This window comes from Mesoplodon bidens (assembly GCF_964165515.1).
Source record: "Mesoplodon bidens genome assembly, chromosome: 6".
Lineage (NCBI taxonomy): Eukaryota > Metazoa > Chordata > Mammalia > Artiodactyla > Ziphiidae > Mesoplodon > Mesoplodon bidens.
In genome coordinates, this window is record NC_138162.1 from 45,735,567 (window position 1) to 45,750,965 (window position 15,399).

General features: G+C 43.5%; 1 protein-coding gene across 1 annotated transcript in view; it reads left to right on the forward strand.

Moving 5' to 3' along the window:
- The first annotated feature begins 816 nt into the window (after nucleotides 1-816).
- The window catches only part of DCAF12 (DDB1 and CUL4 associated factor 12), a 41,503-nt gene continuing 26,920 nt past the window's right edge, over nucleotides 817-15,399 (forward strand). Inside the window, exons 1-2 of the mRNA XM_081236208.1 lie at nucleotides 817-1,187; nucleotides 2,274-2,528. Of these exons, the coding sequence (XP_081092334.1) occupies nucleotides 1,110-1,187; nucleotides 2,274-2,528 (333 nt within the window). The 5' untranslated portion in view covers nucleotides 817-1,109. The remainder of the gene's footprint in view (nucleotides 1,188-2,273; nucleotides 2,529-15,399) is intronic.

The window sequence follows — 15,399 nt, forward strand, 5'->3', positions numbered from 1 at the left end:
TGGGCCCCAAGGAAGAGGCAGGCAGTAGTCCCCTGTTCTAGTCCTCACCCTAGGACTGCATGGAAGATGTAAGAAACATAAATTATGGAGGGAGGCCTATTTCATAGAGCACAAAAGACTGTGTGGCCGGCAGGTCACGGGACTCTAAAGGGAGGCAAAGTCCCACGCAGCAGGTAAGAAGAGGTGACTGAGAGGCTGCTGCGATTAGGGCAACACAGAGGGTCAGGCGGGGGGAGGGGGCGGGAGGAGGCCAAAGGAGGGAGAAGACTGAGTGGAAAATGAAGCCTGAGAGCTCCCCAGGAGTGGGGAGAGGGTGGCCTGAGGCCCTGGGTCTGGTGTTGGGGGGACCTGGGCTGACTGTGCCCAGCGTGGATTTCGAGTCGGACACCACCTTGCGGGTTGGGAGAAGGAAGTTAATGCATCCTCTCATAGTGTCCAGCCCTTGGCGCCAGGGCCAAGGTTTGGGGAAACGTGCAGCGCTCAAAGGGAGATAACCAGCGGTGAATGCGGGGTAAAGGCGTGTTGGGAGGGATTCCTTCCCCGAGCGAGGGTAATCGCCCTCACTTCCGGGTGCCTGCGGAGGGCGGGTGGGGCTCCGAGGTCGGGGGCCAGAACCCAGATTCCTTTGCCCCCAGGTCGCCCACCTCCAGCGGCAGTCAAACCACCGTTGAAAAAGGGCTGGCGGCTGCTGAGCAACTGCCGCGAACTCTACAGCGACCCCTAAACCCAATCCTTCTGTCCGCACTGCATCTCCGTGGCGACGCGCTACGAAGTGCGGCTGCGCGGGGATGACGAAGTGCGGGCGAAAGGGAGAGGGTGTTTTGGTTCCAACCGCTCGCCGTCCTTTCCAGGTTTGGTCTTTGGAAAGCTTCGGGTTCCTGTCTCCCCTTCCCCTTCCCCTTCCCTTTCCCGGCCCCGGTCCTCCCTCCCTCCCTTCTTCCCTTCTGCCTGCCTCCCTGTTTTTCTACTGCCGCCCGGGGTCCGGGCCATTTTCCGGACCGGGCGCACTACGGTGCGCGGCCCCGGGGCCCAGTATATGACCTGCCGTCTTGCTCCCGCTCGCTTCCCCCGCCCCATGTGGCTGCGGGGCCGCGGCGGCGCTGTCCACTATGGCCCGGAAAGCAGTTAGCAGGAAGCGGAAAGCGCCCGCTTCGCCGGGAGCTGGGAGCGACGCTCAGGGCCCACAGGTGAGGGCTTAGAGGCCGGGCCCCGGGTGATAAGGCCGAGGCACCCAGAGGATAGGGTTCGCAAATCAGGGAACCGGAACGAGGTCCAAGGTCTTGGGGGGACGGGGGGCGGGTGAAGAGCGGAGCCCTGGTCAATAGGATCCGGGCTGGGCCCGCAGGAGTTCACTGGAAAGCAGATAGGCCGCAGGGGTGAAGAACTAAAGGGGAACGTGAAAACGAGACATATTCCGGGGAGGCCTGCAGCCGGGAACGGGGCTTGAGGAGGAAACAAACTTGGTCTCTGAGGAAGGGAAACCGAAGTCGAGGAGAATCGGGAACAAAACCTCCCGTAAAATACCGGGAGAGACAGTGAAGTCCGCCTTCCTGTGGCCCGGGGAAGGGGAGATGATTGCGTCTCTCATATAGGAATGAGCCTCCCTTTGGATACCCAAACTCTGAGCTGGGCCTTTTGGCACTTGGACCCCTAGATGAAACAGCAGGTTCCAGGTATCACTCCTGTCCTGCTCTCTGGGTCTCTTCAGACTCAGATTTCCCGTGCCTCCCACCCCGTTGGTGTTTGATTTTTGGAATTCTGTAATTGCTTGGAGCGTGGACCTGGTGACAGGAAGGCGGCCACTGATCCCTATCCCTGAAAGACCTGGGACCCCAGTTGGGCTCCTTGGGTTGCACCGTCCATGCTTCACCGGGAGTACAGGCTGAGAGGGAGAAGGGGGCCCATTAGAGATGCAGCCCAGGTCTGTATGTTAATCTCTCGGCCCTTCACTCCCTTCTCTATCAAGGATAGCTTTAAGGTACCTGAATCCTTCACTTATAAAAGGCCTTAGTAAACCTTTCGTACTTTTTTCTGCTTACATTCCTTTCTTTTTTCAGCCCTTGTTTTCCATAGGTATCACTATGAGCAGCATCTTTTCAATGTTGGAAGAGTTAAACTGGACTTCTAGATTGACTTTCCTGTTCCATTGTATTTGTATTTCTGTTGTATGTAAATCCTGCAGGATGAGTTCTTAGTGATTTCTCCAATACAGTAGGATCCCTTATTCTGACAAAGGTAGCCAAAGCAGTGATTTCTAATTTTGCTTTCCACAGTTTGGCTGGGATCACTCACTTCACAAAAGGAAAAGACTCCCCCCAGTGAAGAGATCCTTAGTGTACTACCTGAAGAACCGAGAAGTCAGGCTACAGAATGAAACCAACTACTCTCGAGTATTGCATGGTTATGCAGCACAGCAACTTCCCAGCCTCCTGAAGGAGAGAGAGTTTCACCTGGGGACCCTTAATAAAGTGTTTGCATCTCAGTGGCTGAATCATAGGCAAGTGGTGTGTGGCACAAAATGCAACACGGTAAGTTTCTGGGTGGATGTGAACTTTCTCCTAGTTCTGGATGTATGGCTCCACATGCCCTAGAATCTCTCACTGCTGGTTTTCCCCATTAGTTCTTCGGGGGAGGAGATTGCCTTATTCTCCTTTCCATTCCCTCCTATCTGTTCATGACTTCTTCTCTTTTCTATTCCTTTTCCCACTTCCACATTTCTTTTCTGGTAAATCTTCAGAGGAGTCTATTTCTTTAGGCCTCTTGCCATATGGATATGCCACTGCTTCTTGATTTTTTTCCCCCCGTTTTTATGTTGTCTTTTAAGTCAGAGGCCTCAGAGGAAACAATGATGGTCTGGGCATCATTCAGGATACAGGATAGTGAAAACCTAGGTGTTGTCTGCTAGGCTAAGGGCATATGTAGAAGTATTTAAACTCGTACTTGACTAAAGATAGGAATAAGACAAACACTCTCTTTTTAGGGGATAGAATTTAAAGATGTATTTCCTATAAGAAAGGGCAGGGAAGTATGTTCGGTGGTATATTTCAGGATGTATTGGGTTGGCCAAAACGTTCATTTGGGTTTTTCCATTAGATTTTATGAAAGACACGAACAAACGTTTTGGCCAATCCAATAAATGTTTGGTCTTTGCAAAGTAGCCTTCTGAAAAGGATTCAGTAGCAAGAAAAATTGAATATGACATGAGTAGGAGAATATTTTTACATAGAATGACTTAGAAGATAGTTATAAGTGAATGAAGGGGAAATTTTATCAGTAAATTTAATTGAACCAGAACAATTAAAGGCATGGATAAAATGTCAATCCATGATTGGATATTGTGGATATGATTGGAACAGAAGAGCACAAATAGCATGATGTCAGAGGAATGGCAAGTGAGAAAAGACGGGGCCTGCAGGTGGTAAGTGATTTTTTTTTTTTTTAATAAATTTATTTATTTATTTATTTTTGGCTGCTTTGGGTCTTTGTTGCTGTGCGCAGGCTTTCTTTAGTTGCGGCGAGCCGGGGCTACTCTTTCATTGTGGTGCGCAGGCTTCTCATTGCGGTGGCTTCTCTTGTTGCAGAGCACGGGCTGTAGGCACGCAGGCTTCAGTAGTTGTGGCACACAGGCTCAGTAGTTGGGGCTCACGGGATTAGTTGCTCTGCGGCCTGTGGGATCTTCCTGGACCAGGGCTTGAACCCGTGTCTCCTGCATTGGCAGGCGGATTCTTAACCAGTGCACCACCAGGGAAGCCCTGGGAAGTGATTCTGATTAACATGTGAGAAAAGATCAGATGTAGGTCCAGCTGCTCTCTGTTTTCACCTCACCCTGGGTGAATAGACAAGAAATGTCATAATGGCTGGGTGAATTTACCCTGGACAGAAACACATCTTGCATTAATTGAAAGAGAAGATGGCTCTAGATCAAGGAAGTCTTAAGTACTAGGAGAAGTATTTATTTATAAAGGACATAGGCAAAGGTTTAAACATGAGTTTTAAGGAACCATATAATATCATGGTGGTTGAGGCCAAGCTTTCATTTCCTCTTTTGTTGAAGGTTGCTTGTTATAAAGAAGCCTTTCAAAACTAAATAGTGGTGGAAAGCTCCTACAAAACTTCCTTTTCCTAGTCTCTCAGGTCACTACTCTTGGTTTAAGAGAACTGTCATCATTGTCACTTGGATTAGGAAGAGTCTTCCATTTAGAGGGATTCATTTCACACCCCATACCGATACAAACCATCATAGTGTTTTGCCCCAGCAAATGTTGCTGAATTTTAAACTGAATTAATCATCGTAGTCTCCTGCTTCTTGAATTTATTGACCCTCTTTTGAAGGTGAGAATAATGTTGAGTAGTAATTTAACCTACTCTTGATACGTGCCTCTTTCTGTCTTCCTGTTTCCTCATGACTTAAAGTGTTTAAGTGGAGTCTTGCTTTCTTTTCTTTTTATAATTAGTGTTTTTCTTTGCTTAGCTTTCAGAACCAAAATTGGGAACCAGGAACAGTGTTCTTGTCTGAACTTTGTAATATTTGGCAAATGATTCTCTTATCTGTGCCTTTGTTTTCCCATCTGTGAAATGCAAGCGCCGAGAAGGTAGCTGTATACATCTTGGGAAATATTTCAAGTTAGCAATATCTTACTTGTTCAAAAATAGTAGTGGTGATAATGAATCCAAAGCCTTTTCCAATGCTCTTGGCACTCCCTGGGACTTCCCTCAGTTTAAAAGGAAAATTACTTAAATAGTTAGCACTATCTTTGGATAATATCTGAAGAGTTTGGGGAGGGAGGAGTTCATGTTGGATTCTCAATAGTCAATTAAGTTTTGATGTATTGAAATTTTACCATCAGTGAAATGACTTAAATGTATTCAGTAGGAAAGGTATACCACAACTATTTATATTCTAAAATAGTCTTTTAATATGTATCTACGGGTTAGAAGTGCTTTTTCTCTTGGCTGCTGTTGGTATTCATGAGCGTTTAACTAAGTGTACACAGGTGCTAAAAAGTTAGACCATTTCCAAGTTAACTGACTTGGGGCTATAGTATAGAAACATTTGCTGAGGCAGTGGGTCATCCTCTGTGAAAAAAGCAGTAGAGGTTTTGTAAATTATTCTGTAGCTTGATTGGTGGGGTGGGAATTTCCCTGTGCTATGGGCTAACACTCAAACTAGGGACAGTCCATTCAACCTCTCTGAATTCCCTGGGCCTAATAAGCACAGGAATAAGATTGCTAGCCTATGTTTTTTTTTTTTTTGCGGTACGCGGGCCTCTCACTGTTGTGGCCTCTCCCGTTGCGGAGCACAGGCTCCGGACACGCAGGCTCAGCGGCCGTGGCTCACGGGCCCAGCCACTCCGCAGCATGTGGGATCTTCCAGGACCAGGACACGAACCCGTGTCCCCTGCATCGGCAGGCGGACTCTCAACCACTGCACCACCAGGGAAGCCCTAGCCTATGTTTTTTTGCTTTTTTTTTTTTTTTGCCACACCACACAGCAGGATCTTAGTTCCCCGGGGGATCGAACCCATGCCCCCTGCATTGGAAGCTCGGAGTCTTAACCACTGAACTGCCAGGGAATTCCCCAGCCTATGTTTTAATCATTAACAACATTACAACACTCATATTTTTACTAAATTATTTAAAGAAGGAGAGGTAGTATAACCTTAATTGAAATGTGGGTTTGGGAACCAGGATGGGTAGGTATATTTTCCTGGTTTAGTGTTACAAACTCAGGTTACGTACAGAGCCATATAGAAAAGCAAAATAAGAGAAGCTTGCCACAAAAACGTTTGAAACAAAAAAACATTTGAAGAGGGGCTTCCCTGGTGGCGCAGTGGTTGAGAGTCCGCCTGCCGATGCGGGGGACACGGGTTCGTGCCCCGGTCCGGGAAGATCCCACATGCCGTGGAGCAGCTGGGCCCGTGAGCCATGGCCGCTGAGCGTGCGCGTCCGGAGCCCGTGCTCTGCAACGGGAGAGGCCACAGCAGTGAGAGGCCCATGTACCGCAAAAAAAAAAAAAAAAAATTTGAAGAGAAAATGTTTAGTTTTGTGCTTTCAATCAGTTGAAGTTTGAGAGGGGGTAAAGATTGAAGTTAGTGGTTTAGGATTCACATATGTATAAGGGATTATTAAAATTATTCTTTTACCATGGAGAGAGGGTAGAGAAGTCACTCTCGGGTTCCATAAACCTTCCCTAAATTGCAAAAATATCATTAGATGTATATTTTCTGAGCATGATGTGGGAGGGTGGTGTAGGGGAGCAGTCCATAGATTTCATTACATTTTCGGAGGGAATATTGTGAGCCAAAAATGGGTAAGAACCATTGATATTGACAGAGGGTTTAAGAACAGAACCTTGGAGAACACCTGCATTTATGATGCAGGAAGATCTGCTGCAGGGGGAGCAGGGAGGTCAGAGGAGAACCAGGAGAGTACCAAAAACAATTCAAGAAAGTGGATATTTTGAGAGGGTTTGGTTTGGGAAGGATGGTGATAGGCAGAGTGATAATGTGTGCAGAGTTCGAGGTTTTTAATTTTAGACATGAACTCTTATTTCCCATATTTTGACTTTCAAGGACTCACTCACCTATAATAGATAACATTGCTCCTTGCAGCTAGAGTCAACCTCCACCACAGGGAACCATGAAGCCACTCAGTAAGAGGGTGTTAGAAAGGATTTACAAGGGTGATTTGGGGAAAGGCTTAAGTAAATAGGATTTTCACAGGAAAATCTCCTGTGGAATTATTTTCAGCAAGACCCCAAAGCCTAAGTGATAGTGCCAGGCTAACTCCTGTTGCCGGAGCTGCTTTTATCTTTCTCACCAACTCCCAAAGTAATGGTCAGAGGTATACTGCTGACTTCACAGGTAGGCTTGGTGGATCACAATGAAGCAGACAAGATGAGGCTTGGGCTGCAATTTGCTGCCAGATGAGAGGAAGAAGCACTTGGAGAAGCCTAATTTTGGGGGTGGGGTGGAATAGTAGTTACCAGGGTTGAGAAAATAGCTATAATATTATAAACTTGAGTTTACATATTCAAACTCCTGAAATCATAAAAGCAGCATATGAAACTCAGTTTGAGACACATGGAAACAAACAAAGGAAAAATGTGGGAGTTTTTTTCTGACTGGATTTTTTATTCATTCCTCCTCATATTACTATTTTATTTTCCCAGTGGCATTACAGCCCTTTAGAAAATGCTTTAAAATGCTTGCAGAATTCCTTGGGTTTGGCCAAGTGTACATCTCAGGTTAACAGCATTCTTTTTTTTTTTTTGAATTTTATTTTATTTTTTATACAGCAGGTTCTTATTAGTTCTCTACTTTACACATATTGGTGTATACATGTCAATCCCAATCTCCCAACTCATCTCAGCACATCCCCCCCGCCACCTCACCCCACTTTCCCCCCTTGGTGTCCATACGATTGTTCTGTACATCTGTGTCTCTATTTCTGCCTTGCAAACCAGTTCACCTGTACCATTTTTCTAGGTTCCACATATATGCATTAATATACCATATTTGTTTTTCTCTTTCTGACTTACTTTACTCTGTATGACAGTCTCTAGATCCATCCACGTCTCTACAAATTACCCAATTTTGTTCCTTTTTATGGCTGAGTAATATTCCATTGTATATATGTACCACATCTTCTTTATCCATTCGTCCATCGATGGGCATTTAGGTTGCTTCCATGAGCTGGCTCTTGTAAATAGTGCTGCAATGAACATTGGGGTGCATGTGTCTTTTTGAATTATTATGGTTTTCTCTGGGTATATGGCCAGTGGTGGGATTGCTGGGTCATATGGTAATTCTATTTTTAGTTTTTTAAGGAACCTCCATACAGTTCTCCATAGTGGCTGTATCAATTTACATTCCCACCAACAGTGCAAGAGGGTTCCCTTTTCTCCACACCCTCTCCAGCATTTGTTTTTTGTAGACTTTCTGATGATGCCCATTCTAACTGGTGTGAGGTGATACCTCATTGTAGTTTTGATTTGCATTTCTCTAATAATTAGTGATGTTGAGCAGCTTTTCATGTATTTGTTGGCCATCTGTATGTCTTCTTTGGAGAAATGGCTATTTAGGTCTTCTGCCCTTTTTTTTAATATAAATTTATTTTATTTATTTTTATTTTTGGCTGCATTGGGTCTTCGTTGCTGTGCTCCGGCTTTCTCTAGTTGCGGCGAGCAGGGGCTACTCTTCATTGTGGTGTGCGGGCTTCTCATTGTGGTGGCTTCTCTTGTTGTGGAGCACAGGCTCAAGCAAGGCACTCGGGCTTCAGTAGTTGTGGCTTGAGGGCTCTAGAGTGCAGGCTCAGTAGTTGTGGTGCATGGGCTTAGTTGCTCCACGCGGCATGTGGGATCTTCCCGGACCAGGTCTGAAACCCATGTCGCCTGTATTGGCAGGCAGATTCTTAACTACTGTGCCACCAGGGAAGCCCTCTGCCCATTTTTTGACAGGGTTGTTTGTTTTTTTAATATTGAGCTGCATAAGCTGTTTATATATTTTAGAGATGAATCCTTTGTCAACAGCATTCTTATCCGTATGATCCTTCTATATTTTGTAGTTAGGATATTAACCTACTAATTGGGTTTTAGTTTTTTAAATGGCATGTGGTTATTCTTTGTCTAGTAAGAAATGTTCACAGTTATCCCAGAATTAGTCTTTATCTTATTTTGAGAATATTTGACTCTTTTGAGAGGAAGATTTTAGATGTGGAAGTGATAGAATTGCTATCTTGGCAAGTTCCTTCTGCTGGGCACATGTGCAGAAGTGTTTGTAGATTGAAAATCATTGTGTAAATGCTTCAAAAAGTCTAAAGTACTATGTCAAGTTAATTGATGTTATTAGGCTTTAGGAAGAGGAGCAGTAGGAATAAGTTTATGCCTCTTATATGTGATGGTGCTAGAGTTGGCTGCCCTTTTCTGACTTGTCTTCATCTTGAGAAGGCCTTGCTTGGATTAACGCAGGTATGGGCCCCAGGAATCCTGTTTCATGTAGTGTGTTGCAGACTTTAGTCACCCTCTGTATGAGAGGGAATTAATGGTCAAGAATGTTAGGGCGTGACCCATGTACTTATGATCAGTTAATCTATAGCAAGAGAGACAGGAATATACAATGGACAAAAGACAGTCTCTTCAATGAAAATTGGTGCTGGGAAAACTGGACAGCTACTTGTAAAAGAGTGACAGAACATTTTCTCATACCATATACAAAAATAAACTCAAAATGGATTAAAGTCCTAAGTTTAAGAATGGAAACCAACAAACACCTAGAAGAAAATATAGGCAGAAAACTCTGACATAAATCATAGCAGTATTTTTTTGGGTATATCTCCTAAGGGAAAAGAAAAAAAGCATAATAAGCAAATGGGACCCAATTAAAAGCTTTTGCACAGCAAAGGAAAGCATCCACAAAATGAGAAGACAACATACTGAATGAGAGAAAATATTCGCAAGTGATATAAACAATAAGGGGTTAATACCCCAAATATGTAAACAGTTTATACAACTCAATATCAGAAGAACAAACAACCTGATTAAAAATTGGGCAGGGGGCTTCTCTGGTGGCGCAGTGGTTAAGAATACGCCTGCGAATGCAGGGGACACGGGTTCAAGCCCTGGTCCGGGAAGATCCCACATGCCGCGGAGCAGCTAAGCCCATGCACCACAACTACTGAGCCTGCACTCTAGAGCCCGCGAGCCACAACTACTGAAGCCCGCACCCCTGGAGCTCGTGCTGCACAACAAGAGAAGCCACCGCAATGAGAAGCCCACGCACTGCAATGAAGAGTAGCCCCCGGTCGCCACGACTAGAGAAAGCCTGCGCACAGCAATGAAGATCCAACTCAGCCAAAAACTAAATAAATAAAATAAATAAATTTATTTTTAAAAAAAGATTGGGCAGAAGGCCTGAATAGACATTTTTTCAAAGAAGACATACACATGACCAACAGGCACATGAAAAAATGCTCAATATCCCTAGTCATCAGAGAACTGCAAATCAAAACCACAGTGAGGTATCATTTCACACCTGTGAGAATGGCTATTATCAAAAAGACCACAAACAACAAATGTTGGTGAGGATGTGGAGAAAAGAGACCCCTTGTATGCTGTTGGTGGGAATGTAAATTGGTGCAGCCACTATGGAAAACAGCATGGAGGTTCCTCAAAAAACTAAAAGTAGAACTACTATATGATCCAGCAATTCCACTCCTGGGTATATATCCAAAGAAAAAGAAAGCAAAAACTCTTAATTCGAAAAGATAACGTGCACCCTAATGTTCATAGCTGCATTATTTACAATTGTATGGAAGCAACCTAAATGTCTTAACAACAGATGAACAGATAAGATGTGAGATATACAGACACACACAGAGACACACATACATACATATATATACATACACTTGCATACAACAATGGAATACTCCTCAACTGTAAAAAATGAAATTTTGCCATTTACGACAACATGGGTGGACCTGGAGGGTATTATGCTTAGTGTAATAAGTTAGAGAAAGACAATACTGTATGTTATCACTTATATGTGGAATCTAAAAAATAAAACGAATGTATATACAAAACAGAAACTGACTCACAGATATAAAGAATAAACTAGTGGTTTCCAGTGGGGAGAGGGAAGGGGGAGGGGCAAGATAGAGGTTGGGGATTAAGAGATACCAACTACTATGTATAAAATAAATAAGCTACAAGGATATATTGTACAACACAGGGAATATAGCCAATATTTTATAACAACTTTAAATGGAGTGTAAGCCATAAAAATTTTGAATCATTATGTTATACACCTGAAATGAATATAATATTGTAAATTAGCTATATACTTCGATAAAAATTTAAAAATTAAAATGAAAGGTAAGGGCCTGAACAGCAGTCCTATGGAAGGATTCAAGAATTTTAGGGCAGCTTTTCTCAACAAGAATTTTGATGGTGTTTTGGTGGTTTCTTCCTTCTCTGGGACTTTACCTCATATTGCTGGAGATTTCACATTCTTGGCTTCTGCTCCATAGATGCCAGCAGTCCCCCTCTACCCTGCACCCTCAGTTATTGTGACAACCAGGCACATGCACGTGTACACGCAGGCACACATGCATGCATTTTCAAACATTGTGCCCTCAGTTGACAACCACCTCAGAGCTTGAGGAGGGCAGTTTTTCTCTTAAGTGATCTGAGCCCTTTATTTCAGGTATAGTCTGTTGGAAGCTTGGGATGTTGGAGAATGAACATAGGAGTAACATAGTGACTCTTGCACTCCAGGCTTTTTTTTTTTCTAGCTGGATCCTTGATAGACATTACAGTCAGAGAAAAAGGTCTTCTCAAGCTGACACATGGACGTTTTTTCTGTTGGAACGGGAGCAGTGCCCGGGTCTGGTTCAAGATGAATGAGAGTTTTTCCTGGTGATATCTAGGAGTATTGCTTTTTAGCTTGACCTTAAGCAGGATTCTTCATATATTTCCCGGTGTAGGAGATAAAAGGAAGAAACTGACCCAAAATTGGCAACTGGGTTCAATCCAGGATTATGGTTGGACTGCAACATTCGGCTTCTTTTTTTTTTTTTAATTTATTTATTTCTGGCTGCGTTGGGTCTTCGTTGCTGCATGCGGGCTTTCTCTAGTTGTGGCAAGTGGGGGCTACTCTTCATTGCAGTGCACGGGCTTCTCATTGCGGTGGCTTCTCTTGTTGCAGAGCACGGGCTCTAGGCACGCGGGCTCAGTAGCTGTGGCTCGCAGGCTCTAGAGTGCAGGCTCAGTAGTTGTGGCGCACGGGTGCAGAGTAGTTGCTCTGCAGCACGTGGGATCTTCCTGGACCAGGTTTCAAACCCATGTCCCCTGCATTGGCAGGGGGATTCTTAACCACTGCGCCACCAGGGAAGTCCCAACATTCAGCTTCTTAAACTGCTGATTCCACTTGAATGCCCTTATATGCCTTTGGATCCTTGGAGGCCATCAGTCCCTCTCACTTGTAGGTGGGGATGTTTTCATCAGGACAGTTTTTGAATGTGAGAAGAAATGGAGTAATATTTCTGCATTTCATTGGCTAGAATGTAGTGGGACAACTTTGTGGTTTGTGTCTGCTTTTACTAAATTTATAACCATTTATTGAGTTTCTCCCATGTATAGCAGGACACTGCTTCATGTGGGGTTGCAGTGATATAGAAACAAATCTCAGACAGAGCTGGAAGGGACTGTAACCACTGGCCTCCACTTTTTCTTTTAGAGTTGAAGAAACAGACCCAAAGGGAGAAAAGTTATTTGCCTGAGATTCTATAATGAGTTAAGTTTGGGTCCTAATTTTCCTTATTCCTTGTCAGAATTCTTTATGTTATGCCAAGTACTCCTCAAACTTTCACTGCAATACCCGTAATGGCCGAGGACTGCCTGACCTCTGCTTAGCTTGGCTGGGCTACAATACATAGCTGCATGCAAAGTTAATAACAACATAGATGCCTCATTAGAAGCGCTAACCAGGAGTGCTCCCGAGAGGAAGTCGTTCCTAGCGAGGGTATTCAGAGAGGATTTCCTAGAGGAGGAAGAGGCTTCAACTATGGGAAGGAAGCAGGGATGTCCATTCCATAGCAGAGTCAGGAATATACAAGGAATGTTGAGCAACTCTGGATAGACCCATTTGGCTGATGCTGGGCAGAAACAAGGGAGAGTGACTCAAGCCGCTGGGGTTTGGTTGACAAGACTAACTGAATCTCCTGTAGGTAACTTTTTTTTTTCTTTTCCTTCTGACTCATGTCTAGTCTTTAATAATGAATAATCCTGTTAATCACCTTTCTTATCTGGAGAATTGAGTCACGTGCTTCGCAGCATGGCCCCTGGTGAATTTATGGCCTGTTCCTGCAGCCCTGTACACTTGGAAGATGGGGAGACGTGGGTAGCTGAGAGCAGAGGTTTGCTGGGAGGTGCCTGGCAGGCTAACTACCTGCTGAAAGTTAGTAATGAGATAGTCTGGTTACTTGATATGGTTCCTGTTTTCCTTGGGCTCTTCCTTTAGTCTTCTTTTGCCAGTCCACCTTCTTCTAAATTGATGTATATTTGATTTCTGATTGCTTAGGCCTTTGTTTCCTAAACATGACTCAGGAACTGTCTGCATCACAGTCACTTGAGGTATGTGTTTAAAATGTAAGTTTCCTGGTCGCCACTCCAGTACTGATTCAGGATTTTTCCTTCCATGAAACCTAGGAATTGGAATTTTAAACAAGCTCTCAGGCAATTTTTATATGAATCACTGGCTTAGACTTTATGCTGTATAGCAATAATTTTTTTGTCACCTTATTAAATCTAGACCATTCATTTGAATCCTCCTTGTATTTTCTAAACCACACTGAGGGCATAGGTGGGACATCATGTTTAATGGATCTGGAAGAATTTCCTTGTAGGCATCTTGGTTAATATCTGTTCAGCAACCAGTAGTACGTAATCAAATCTTATTTCTGCACTTTGAGGAAGCCCTTGACAAATAATTATTTTCCTTATATGCCAGTTCTGGTCTCAACAGACAAAGCAAGAAATTTACCCATTCTTTTTTGTGTGTGTGGCTGCATTGGGTTTTCGTTGCTGCGTGGGGGCTACTCTTCATTGTGGTGCACGGGCTTCTCATTACAGTAGCTTCTCTTGTTGTGGAGCACGGGCTCTAGGCGCGCAGGCTTCAGTAGTTGTGACACGCAGGCTTCAGTAGTTGTGGCATGTGGGCTTCAGTAGTTGTGACACGCAGGCTTCAGTAGTTGTGGCATGTGGGCTTCAGTAGTGTGGCTTGCGGGCTCTAGAACGCAGACTTAGTAGTTGTGGCACACGGGCTTAGTTGCTCCACAGCATGTGGGATCTTCCTGGCCCAGGGCTCGAACCCCTGTCCCCTGCATTGGCAGGCAGATTCTTAACCACTGTGCCACCAGGGAAGACCCTGCCCATTCTTTTTTTTTAGGTCAGATCTTAGCTTAAGTCATTACTTTCCAATTTTTTGATCTTTTTACTAGAAGAGTTATAGTAAACAAGTCAGAAATATCAACAAGTTTAAGTCATTTTGTATTGTGTATTTGGATTCAGAGATTCATGGGTTGAATCTGGGCTCCATTTCTTACTAGCTTTGTACCCTTGGACAAGCCAGGTAATTTCTCCTTAGCCTTTCTTTCACCTTTAAAATAAATAGAGTGGAGACTTCCCTGGTGGTCCAGTGGTTAAGACTCCACGCTCCCAATGCAGGGGGCCTGGGTTTGATCCCTCATCAGGGAGCTAGATCCCACATGCTGCCGCAACTAAGAGTCCGCGTGCCACAACGAAGATCCTACATGCGACAACGAAGATACCACGTGCCTGAACTAAGACCCAGTGCAGCCAAATAAGTAAATAAATACATATTAAAAAAAATAATAATAATGGAGTGAGTAGTATCTGCCTAGCTCAGTCATGAAGAAAATTAAATAAGATGTTGGTAAGCTCGGTGCCTAGAACATGTACTTAGTAAATTGTTGATTTAATTAATGGCGGGAGGAGGAAGTGGTAACAGTAGTTTGATGGTTCTAGCCTTTAGGTGTATTTCTGGCCAAATACATAAGATAAGAAGTGACCATTTTTCTACCCTGTAAATTGGTTATTTTCTGTATGTCAGTCACATCCCAAGGAGCTTAAACATTTAAAAATAATTCATTTAGATATAATTTATATAAGAAAAAATACAATTAGGAAATTATAGTTAATTTCATCATAAAAGGGATATAGATAAAAGCAAAATATTTTTCTGTATACAAATTAAAGTGTTAACCAGTTCTGATAAGGATGTGGTGGAACAGGTCATATATTTATTGTCACTAAAACCCTTTTTTGAAAGTAATTTGACATTATGTTTCAAAGACCTGAGTGTATTGTTTGTTGAATGAAGAGCCTAATAAGTATTATACCCTTTGACCTAATATTTTCATCCTTTGGAAATTATCCAAAGGAAGAAAGAAGTCTTTTTAAACAAAATAATTATTGGAAGCTATTTTATCAAAATGTTAACAATAGAATACTTAGGTAATTTATGGTAAATCAAATCTGCATGATATTATGGAGGTATTGACATAATTGTGAAGACTGTAATAACATGCAGAGCTTTTGATATGTTAAATGTAATGAGATACAGAATCCTCTCTCTGCTGATTATAGCTATGCACCATTATACATACATGTGATTAAGGACTGAACAGGAACTTGACAAATGAGAAACAGACTTGAAAAGAGGGATAGGATTTTTTCTTTTTTTTTTTTTTTGGCTGCGTCATGTCTTAGTTGCGGCACACAAGATCTTTCGTTGTGGTGTGCGGGCTCTTTGTTGCAGCATGTGGGCTTCTCTCTAGTTGTGGCGCAGGGGCTCCAGGGCACATGAGCTCTGTAGTTGT